At 41.3% G+C, this 11,208-nt stretch overlaps 1 protein-coding gene across 1 annotated transcript in view; it reads left to right on the forward strand.

Moving 5' to 3' along the window:
• Positions 1-4,454, forward strand: part of ptprsb (protein tyrosine phosphatase receptor type Sb) — a gene marked incomplete at both ends in the record, with an annotated part of 75,283 nt that extends 70,829 nt beyond the window's left edge. Inside the window, 7 exons of the mRNA XM_080858810.1 lie at positions 1-56; positions 405-583; positions 2,074-2,200; positions 2,575-2,700; positions 3,194-3,348; positions 3,656-3,791; positions 4,386-4,454. The exon at positions 1-56 is cut by the window's left edge and continues 230 nt beyond it. Of these exons, the coding sequence (XP_080714936.1) occupies positions 1-56; positions 405-583; positions 2,074-2,200; positions 2,575-2,700; positions 3,194-3,348; positions 3,656-3,791; positions 4,386-4,454 (848 nt within the window). The remainder of the gene's footprint in view (positions 57-404; positions 584-2,073; positions 2,201-2,574; positions 2,701-3,193; positions 3,349-3,655; positions 3,792-4,385) is intronic.
• Between the last annotated feature and the right edge of the window lie 6,754 nt (positions 4,455-11,208).

The raw sequence follows: 11,208 nt of genomic DNA on the forward strand, positions 1-11,208 counted from the left end.
AGCTGGAGCAGGTGGAGGCTGGAGAGCATGTGACCGGCATGGAGCTGGAGTTCAAGGTATCACTTTCACTTTCACTTTCACTTTCACTTTCACTTATGCCCACAGACAGACACAGACGCCACTGCACAACTGGCCACCATGGTGGTGCTGTCTCCCAGGTTTTTCATTCAAAAACTAATGATGGAGATTTAAGAACATTTAAGTATTCAACAGATAAATGTTATATTTTATGTTTTTATGATTTATGAAAATCTGTAGCACAGCTAAGTAACTACTAAGTAACTAAGTAGAGCTCTACAGTATGTCTAAGCTGAAGAGAGAAGGCTTGGATGGTGCATGTCTCAACAGTAAGTGATGTCTGGCTCAGTGGCGTTGATCAGCTGGTCTTCTTTTTTTTCCGGTAGCGCTTGGCCAACACAAAAGCTCACACGTCCAGGTTCGTCAGTGCCAATCTCCCGTGCAACAAGTTCAAGAACCGCCTGGTCAACATCATGCCCTATGAGACCACCCGAGTGTGCCTACAGCCAATCAGAGGCCTCGAGGGCTCCGACTACATCAACGCCAGTTACATTGATGGATACAGGTCGGTTGGTTGCTAAGTGTTTTGTTTTTTTTCATTACACATGCCATAATCTATTCTGAATTAGATTATGATTTAGTCTCAAGAGGGGGAAAGTAAATGTTGTACAGCACAACAAAGATAATGAAAGTTTCAATATTGTAAGTCATCGGAACATCCACCACACATTAAGCCTTGAACACCCCTCTACGTACGATGCTATTAGGCATCACGGAGTGTTCTTCCTCACAGACAGGCAGGGGAAGCGCTAGGCTCTTTAAGAGTGTGTGTGTGTGTGTGTGTGTGTGTGTGTGTGTGTGCTTTCTTTGCTGTGCTCAGGGCTGGCACCCTTAAGTGGGGGTTTCTGAGCACAGAGATAAGAGGCCTTCAGGATAGCAGAGCCACATTAACACTAAAAGGTCTATATCCCTCGTCCAGGATTTTTTTTTTTGTTGAGTTTTCGTCTTAGAGACATAAAAAGAACAACCACGGAAACATTGAACCCTTTTCTAATATTATTGCTGAGGTCTTCTAGAATAGAATCATATATTCCATTTGTGCATCAATGTTTTTAGTTAAGCAAAATGTACAAAAACATCAAGGCATGTCAGTCAACTTAGAAAAGTCTAAAAGGCCTTGGACCTTAGAGTGTTAAGAGAAGAAGCATGAATGGGGACAAAGTTGTGAGGCACACCTGGTGGCTGGCCAAGGTTCCACGCTGTGATGAATGGCTTTGTGGCTTCACTCCGCCGTGGCTGCTTTGGGGTTTATCAGCAGCTTTTTCTAATGTTGCTTTTTGGCATCACAGACGTCACTAGAGAAACACAGCAGACATTTTCATACATACGTACACTATTGCATTTTAAGTGCCACCAATAAATAAAGCAGGGTTCCAGTCAATGGAAAAGTGGCCTCTCCCGTACCGGCGATTGTTGTTGTGTACGATTTTCTATCAGTTCTCGCCACACAACGACGTCTCATCTTTGCTCTTTGAATGTCGATATGTAATGGTATGGAGTTATTGAAACTTACTACATGTAAAAAAGACTAGAAATTGAATGTTTATTTTTTCGAGTCTCAAGCCTATAAAGTTGCACTGGGTGCCTTTATAAGCCTATGGAGACGAGCATGGGTTTCTAAACGAGTCTCTGGTCTGTTTTCTGTGGTGTTTCAGGCAACAGAGAGCATAACCAATGTAGATTTATATAGTATTTATTTATGCCTGCTCTTCCTGGACTCTCCACTTTGCACTATTGTTTATCCATTGCACTGTTGTATTGTATTGTTTTGCACTGTTGTATTGTATTGTTTTGCACTGTTGTACTGATTTGCACTGTTGTATTGTTTTGTGTTGTGATGTATATATGTGTAATATGTGTAAGCACACTGAGAGCCACTGCACCAAGTCAAATTCCTTGTTTGTGCAAACTAACTTGGCCAATAAAAGCTGATTCTGATTCTGATTCTGATTCTGATTCTAAACGAGTGCTGCTCTGCCTTCTGTGGTGTTTCAGGCAACAGAGAGCCTACATCGCTACTCAAGGTCCACTGGCCGAGACGACCGAAGACTTCTGGAGAATGTTATGGGAGCACAACTCCACTATCGTGGTGATGTTGACCAAACTGAGGGAGATGGGTCGGGTAAGTTAGTCTGGAAAAAATGCTGCTCAACTAAAAATTGTTCTCAGGCTTGTTTGTCCATTCAACGTCCAATCAGATACTTGAGACAGCAGAACGAGGATATGTGGATTGGTAATAATCTGTGCCGATCTGAGACACGGACGGAATCACTGACAGGAACCCAAATTCTAGATGTTCTAGATGTTTGAAATGACCGTCCATATAATATATTATGTGCATTTGTGTGTGTGTGTGTGTGTGTGTGTGTGTGTGTGTGTGTGTGTGTGTGTGTGTGTGTGTGTGCGTGTGTATATGGCTATGTGCATGACAGATCTTCATAGGCCCACTGTTCTTATAGGCACTGATCATATGTTTGTTTCTGCCTGAACCTGTAGGAGAAGTGCCATCAGTACTGGCCTGCTGAACGCTCGGCCCGTTACCAGTACTTCGTGGTGGACCCCATGGCTGAGTACAACATGCCCCAGTACATCCTCCGAGAGTTCAAGGTCACAGATGCCAGGGTGAGCAAAGCAATCCGTCTTCATGCCACATTTACCCTTAATTATACCCAACCAACCCCTACCATCCACCATAACTGCCAGAGTACCACTGTTACATCGCCTACTCTATCTGGACCCCATGTCTTTGTACAGCGGAGTAAAAGCAACGTATTGTCTGGGGCACCTAATTAAACCCCTTTTGTTCAGGGAAAAAAGATCTTCCATAGGAGAGAGGGGGTTATTTAAGAGCACTGAGGCTGCTTTCTTTTGATTTCCTTTGTTTTAAACATCTTGTGTGGGGGGGGGGGGGGGGGGGCACCGTAGCTCACACCACATTGGGGCTTGACGCCCAAGGAGGACACGGGTTTGAATCCGGCCCGATCTCATTTCTCCTGTCCACTCTCCACCTCTTCTCCCTCTCATTTCCTGTCCCATTCTTCACTTACCTATCAATTAAAGGCATAAAAAAAGCCCAAAAGTAATCTTACAAAAAAAAAAACATTTTGTGTTTCAGGACGGGCAGTCCAGGACCGTGAGGCAGTTCCAGTTCACAGACTGGCCTGAGCAGGGCGTGCCAAAGTCCGGAGAGGGTTTCATCGATTTCATCGGTCAGGTGCACAAAACCAAGGAGCAGTTCGGACAAGATGGACCCATCTCAGTCCACTGCAGGTCAGTGATATAGGAGGTAGTGACTGTGTGTGTGTGTGTGTGTGTGTGTGTGTGTGTGTGTGTGTGTGTGTGTGTGTGTGTGTGTGTGTGTGTGTGTGTCTAAAGCAGACAGGGCAGTCAGTGATGCAGACAGGGCAGTTAGTGTTTAAAGCAGACAGGGCAGGTAGTGTTTGACGCACCAGCTGTATGATGGAGTACCATGTTACTGGGGCTTCAACCACTGTGTGTGTGTGTGTGTGTGTGTATGATGGAGTACCATGTTAATGGACTGGGGCTTCATCCACTGTCTCTCTCCCTTGTGTGGCAGTGCGGGTGTGGGGCGCACAGGGGTCTTCATCACCCTCAGTATCGTGCTGGAGAGGATGCGCTACGAGGGTGCGGTGGACATTTTCCAAACTGTCAAAATGCTGCGAACACAAAGGCCCGCCATGGTGCAGACTGAGGTAATACTAATACTCTTTATTATACTAATTATACTAATACTCTCATTCAAATACTTAATACAGACCGAGGTAATACTAATACTCTCATTCAAGTATTCAATACAGACTGAGGTAATACTAATACTGTCATTCAAATATTCAAAACAGACTGAGGTAATACTAATACTCTCATTCAAATAGTCAATACAATATGTAAAAGTATAACACTCGACATTCTAAACAAGTTATCACAGCTGCCCACAATGTACTGTAAAACACACAACCCATGCAGGGCACCTCACCATCAAGAAAGTAGTCTATTTCAATTATACACAACTGGGAGCAGTGAGCTTGTTATTTGATGGAGATGTCAATCCATCTTTTTATATCTGCCTTCTCCTAAAGTCCTGGTTTCTGTTTTTTTTATTTTTTTTTTTATTTCTTTTCTGTATTGTTTTTGAATGTTTTAATTGTTTTAAATTGCTATTGTGACCCTGTTAAGCACCTTGAGACATCTTGGTATGTGAAAGTGTGCTATACAAATCAAATGTATTATTGTTATTATTATTATTATTATAATTCTGTTAAAACGTTCTATACTTTGTTCCATTGCAGGATGAGTACCGCTTCTGTTACCAGGCTGGCATCGAGTACCTGGGGAGTTTTGACCACTATGCAACATAAGAGAAGGGGGAGATCATCAACATCAACTCAGATCCCTTTCCCCCGGTGGTCCACGGCGCCAGAGAGGAACACACTTGAGAACGCCACAGTACATAACGAACCTTACCAAAAAACAATGACTGATGTCATCACAGCAAGAATGATCAGAGTACATCACTGACATCGATTTGGAGTTTCAAAATTTTAAAATAGTAAAAAAAAAAAATGTCAAAAATATTTAAAAAATACATAAAAAAAAAACAGCAACACATGCGCTCTCAGGAAGCTGGAAGGACTGGATCTGGGATGTCATGTCATGTGTCACACTGCAAACTATTACCTCAGTGTTCAAGTATCCTATAAAATATGTCGTGATCAATTTTCTAAAAAAAAAAAAACAGCGGGAGAGAAAACCTATCAAAAAATCCTCAAAACAAGTAATTATCAATACAAACAGTTCAAAAGCCTGGAAAAATTGCTGCATCTTCAATTGGAGTGACAGTATGTACACCAAACTGTTTTTTTTTTGCCAATGGAGCTGAATGGTTTCAGGGTCGGACAGACAACTCTTCCTATGACTCAGCTGACGGAGAAGACAGCTGTGGCTGTAACGAGAAGAAGGACTTCGATTGTGATCCATCTTGAGAGTGACAATGCCATCAGAAACATCCATTAGTAACAGTACCAATACTGAAGCAGACCTTCTACCTTCAGTGCCTCGAAGAGTAATTCAAGTTTGGAAGCATACAAGTGTCTCGGTCTAAGATTGGGAGAGGAGGATTGATGGTGTCATATGGTCATTTCAGCATACAGTACAATACCAATGTGAAAGGATATGTCTCATTGCATATTTTTAAAGATCGATCTGAAACCTGGTGTACACAAACTATCTCTCGTGATCCTAAATGGAAGAGGGTCATTATCTGGCCAATATGTTCCTGTAGGTAGTTTTACCATTTTAGTTTGTATCCTTTTAACCACAACATGCTGCTTATATTGTGTGTATGGCGCAAAGAGTTCAATGTGATGGCTTGTATAAGACCAGTTACTATAAAAACCCCTCAATGGACCCACCCAGCATTGACACTAGCACATTGTTTTCTAATGGTTTTCTAATGGTTTGCATCCTAAAAGGATTACTAAAAAGGGAACCTCCGCATTTGTTTCCCGTTTTGACATTCCTTTATCTGCAGATTAGCCAGGAGATGAACAACCTGCAGGCTCGTCCTCTCTGAAATGATCCTTTTGAAGGGAGGAGATGCACTAAATCTAAACCGATGCACAGGTTACGCGTCAGGCTTGTTCTGAGTCGAGTCAGAGAGCCCGGATATTCAAGTGTTATTCTACTAAGACAGAGACACAAATTGACAACACTGTCATACTAAGATCCTCTTTTGATCCCAAGTCTTAAAATATTTTATACAATTATATTAGGTGGTGATCCTAATGGGCCGAGTGGACCTACGCATATCGAAAACCTACGAATCCCAGTTAAGAAGATAATATATCGACGCAAAGTTAATATTTTTTAACCCGACTGAAATCGATCCAGTTTATTTTCAGTGAAATTTGGAAAATATTTCAGTCAGTTTCAGTTTGCACAGTTTTTGATCCATAGGTAGCACAAAACTTGTTGAACTCGTACAGACACGTTAGCACAAGCTATGAAGAGGAAGCCAGCGAAGTACGGTGAAGTCTCCAAAAGACACTAAAATGAGCCTTATTGTTGTTGTCAGATATTTAACCGATATTATTTTCTATTATTTTTGTTAATATTATGCTTGAATTTTTTATTGATTTATTTATTCATATTGCGTTTTTGACTACTTATATGAATATAACCTAATGAAATGTTGTGTAGTTGGCAAGCAAAATGTAACTGTACAAGGTTCAAATGTACAGCGTTGTAATCTGTAGCCCTCTGGAGTTTTTGATATTATTGATATTATCATTATTATTATTATCATTGTGCTCTAAACTTTGACCACTGAGCTCTAAACCTTGGGTCTCTGATGATGCTATGTAAGCACAGGAGCCACGGAAAGACACTGTCAACACTGACAACTGCTAATGGCAGCCTCAACCCTCTGGAAGCACACATGCACAGTCCCCAAACCCCCAGAATTAATTCTGTTCTAATCATTCGATTGTTCATTCAATTAGACGTTAATTATTCACTTGGGTGACTGCATTTTTTGGCAGTGAATGCACAAAAGGACATGGCATAATAAATGTTTATTATTCTGCTGTGTCATCCTTCCTGTGAGCACACTAGAGTTCTCTGTCATTCTTACCCAGAGAGGAGAGAAGCTGAACGGCACGCCCAAGGATAACACACAACTCTCGTCCAAAACGGAGAGCAAACCTGGAGAGCACAACCCATGATGTCCATAATGCCAGTGAAGGAGGGGCTTCCGCATGGGTTTCCCCCCCCCCCCCCCGAATGTAGTGTCTTTAATGTGACCTACTGACTTCATCAAATTTCCAAGCACACAATTTAATGTAAGACAAGGATCAAGACCACCAGAGGACAGTGAGGCTGCCCAAATGGTACTGAAGATGTACTGTATGAGGGTCAAGTGCTACTAAGTGTTTCAACTTTCAACCTGTTACTTCAGACTCTGTTGATTGCTTTAGAACCATGTATGTAGATATGTTGACTTTGTATTAAAACAGGATAACTGAATATACTGTAAACTGATTCTCGGGTTCCTTTATTCAGCATGTACATATATAATCTAGTATTAACTTTCACTGCCGAACATTGAATGCATTCTGTACTGGGTACTGTATGGTCACTTTGATACATCTGAGTAATAAGTAAGTTCATATCCCTGCCAACCATTCTCACGTTTAACCTATACTCATTCTGTTTTCACACCACACCAGTAATGGAAAATTACAGAATGAAACATGCACCTCTCTTGCCTTGCCTCTAGATGGAGTAATTGGTCAGGTTGGACAGTATCACACACAATGCTGCACTCAGCGTCTGTTGTTAGTCACAGAGATCAAACCATGCTTATATTTTATTATCTGATTTTCTTATACTAAGAGCCTTCTTTCAGAATTCTTTGACATTTTCAATTTTTTCCCATGTTAATTTCCAAATGCCTTTGTAATGGCCCACTGAAGCCATGAATGTTATTTCACGGAAAGTTTCAGATTTCAACCCACCAACCCATGGTCTCTGGTAACCTAACTACACACACTGCCTCAAGGTGAACTTCTATTGTTTGTAGTGGGGTCCTATTACCATTATGGGTCCATTTGATTGGTCCTCCCTTTGGGCAAGTTCCCACTAAGGACTTCCTCAAAACAGCTATTTCCCTACCCACCTCTGATTAGATATACCTCAAATCTATTAGTCTCTGGTGTTTTGCTCTTTTTCTCTTTCTCCAAATGAAGAGACAGCGTGGCAAACGGAGATGCCCGTCAGCAGTGGACAGTGAGGACAGCACCACCACAGATGGATCCGTGAGGTAAGTTCTTGTCACTGGTAGGGGTACATGACAGAAATGCGTGGTGTACTTTTCAAGGTAGCAAACACACTGGGAAAACAATCACTAGCCAGTCTTTCCAGTGCTAAATGCAAGATAAAAATGGACACACTGGCAATGTCACTGTCAAAATAACTGATTACTGCAATACAAGCCAATCTTCGCTCAATTACTCAAACCACAAAACAAACAAAACAGCAGTCAAGTCAATACACAGATAATTGTCGATAGTTCTCTTCACTTGAGGATGTTGAGTAATTCAGCAAAAAAACGCCTTACCAGTCAGTCAGACACTGTTGTTATTTTCTTGTCAGATACTTGCTATTCTTTTTCATAAATATATTTGCAACTCATGATTGATAAGGGTTTCAACAGCATAAATCGATAGACTTTTGTGGTCAACAGATAGCTTCTTATCTCCTACCTCCAGTTTATGCAGTAAGTAAAGAACTGGATGGTTTTAGATAGCTATCTTGATGGAAGAAAGTAAAGAACTGGTTGATTTTAGATAGCTATCTCGTTGGAACTAAGTAAAGAACTGGATGATTTTAGATAGCTGTCTCGATGGAACTAAGTAAAGAACTGGATGATTTTAGATAGCTGTCTCGATGGAAGTAAGTAAAGAACTGGATGACTTTAGATTGCTGTATCGATGGAAGTGCAACAATTAGTACATGATGCTGTGGGGATCCATCCAGTAACATTTACAGTGATGGGAGCTGTGCTATAAAACCCAGTAAGGGACACACTTCATTTCACACAGTATTCTTCAAATACCATTAAGTATTTACCGTACAGTACTTACATCATCCAGGAATATTTACACAGTATTCTTCAAATACCATTAAATACAGTACTTACATCATCCAGGGATATTTTACACAGTATTCTTCAAATACCATTAAATACAGTACTCACATCATCCAGGAATATTTTACACAGTATTCTTCAAATACCATTAAATACAGTACTTACATCATCCAGGAATATTTTACACAGTATTCTTCAAATACCATTATAATACAGTACTTACATCATCCAGGAACATTTTTGTTCCTAACATCCTTCACAGATAATTTCCCTTGCTACGTATAAATCAACTGAGCATCTACATGTCTGAAGAACATTGATAAAGAGAATAAGTGTTCAATGACAACAGATTGAATTGCCTTGATTATGTATTTGTTTACGGTAAATACATTTTGAAAGTGATTAACTTATTTGAAAGCTAATAACTTAGAAGCAGAGTGCACTTGTGGATGCACTCATGTGACCTTAGACAAGATTCTGGAAGTTTCTTTCCCCAGAGACAATGCAAGAAGATGCATATCTGAATCCTTTCTCACTAGATGTGCGTGTCAGGGCATTGCTCCTTCACCGGCTGTACTATGATGCCATCAGCTGATAAACAGTCTGGCGGCAGGTGTGTGTATGTGTGTGTGTGTGTGTGTGTGTGTGTGTGTGTGTGTGTGTGTGTGTGTGTGTGTGTGTGTGTGTGTGTGTGTATGTGTGTGCACGTGTGTCTCCTTCAGTGGAGGATCTCTGCCTCTGTTCCCCTTCTTCTTTGGGTGACAACCAAAGCATAACGCATTATATGCTTTCTAAATATAGTTCTTTTAAGAATAGAAATCAATCTGATGCTACAACTCACAGAGCTGTTTAGACAACCCTCCCTGAGTGTGCATGAGGTCTGATTCTAAAGTATGACTGCCTTGTAAAATCCAGCATTTTAGCCAGAGTTTTGTCTTCATGAGTTTTGTAACTTGAGGCTTGGTCGTCTTATATAGTCATTTGTCACTTACACTTACAAGCCTCATATTCGCAGCATGTGTGTGAGTTTTAAAATAGTAGTTTTTGACAATCAAGTGCCACCCCAAGTAAAAGACTGGCCAGAGCTGCCCCCCCCCAGAAATAATGTCCTGGCCAGGCCAACAGAGCTTGTGGGTAAATCGTAGACGAATTCTAGAATTTTGATTGGTTGTCAACCGATCGTTTTAGGAGTCAATCGATCGTCTACCGACAGAGCTCCTGAAACACAAACCCAGAACTCTGGAAGAGTGGATAACAAGGCTGATGGTACAAGAAGGAGAGGAATGCCATCTGAAACAAACAATCTGAATCAAACATCAACTCTCCCTGGGTGTGTTTATGCAAGTCGTTCTTCTCTGACAATTTCAAACTCAAAAGCTATTACATAATGGAGGGTTATTTCACAGTGGCATGTGATATTTGATAACCATAAACTACAAAAATATCTTCTTAAGGGAGAGGTTCTGTTTTTGAGTTTTCGTCTTAGAGACATAAAAAGAACAACCACGGAAACATTGAACCCTTTTCTAATATTATTGCTGAGGTCTTCTAGAATAGAATCATATATTCCATTTGTGCATCAATGTTTTTAGTTAAGCAAAATGTACAAAAACATCAAGGCATGTCAGACAACTTAGAAAAGTCTAAAAGGCCTTGGACCTTAGATTGTTAAGTCCCTTTATATGAACACAATATGATACCAGACACTAGATACTATGGTTCCTGATCAGTGTGTTCTTTGCTTCAGATTTTGGAGTCGCTTACAGGTGTGGTTTTTTGATAATTGCCATATGGCATTTGGTATGGCTTTTGAAAAGGAAACAGAAAGTAGGTGGATATCTCTATAGGGCTCAAACATGCACGGACAGATGCCCAAACGCCCCGTGGCTCAACTCTCACAGTTTTAGTGATTTATTTTCTGTGTGACCCACCACGATGCCTCGCTGTAAACCCACCAATCAGAGCAGAGCTCATGATCATTACGAATGAGCCAGATAAGGGGACAACAGCTTGTTTAATTCTAAGGCCAAATCACAGGGTTGTAAACAGACGTGTATAACCACATCTGGACACCAGAGAACAATTTAAAATACTAAATCAGTGATTTCTGTGGTACCTTGAACGGAAATGTGTCGAGTCACACTCCCATTCATTCCTCCACCTGAGCGCTCATAACAGGAGGTTCAGCCTGTGCAATAGACATCATGTGTTTTCTAAGAAGTGTGTGTGGTAACCTGCCAACAGTAGCCCAGTGCTGGGTAGGTGTGGCTAAAGGGACCAGGAGACAGGTTAGCTGGGGAGGTGTGGCTACAAGGATACAGGTGAGCTGGGGAGGTGTGGCTAAAGGGACCAGGGGACAGGTGAGCTGTGGAGGTGTGGCGTGAGGGACAAGGGGACAGGTGAGCTGGAGCTTCCTGGTCCGTCTGTAGGGCTGAGGGGGAGGAGTAGCTGCATGCTGCTAGGAT

Source organism: Sprattus sprattus (assembly GCF_963457725.1).
Source record: "Sprattus sprattus genome assembly, chromosome: 20".
Lineage (NCBI taxonomy): Eukaryota > Metazoa > Chordata > Actinopteri > Clupeiformes > Clupeidae > Sprattus > Sprattus sprattus.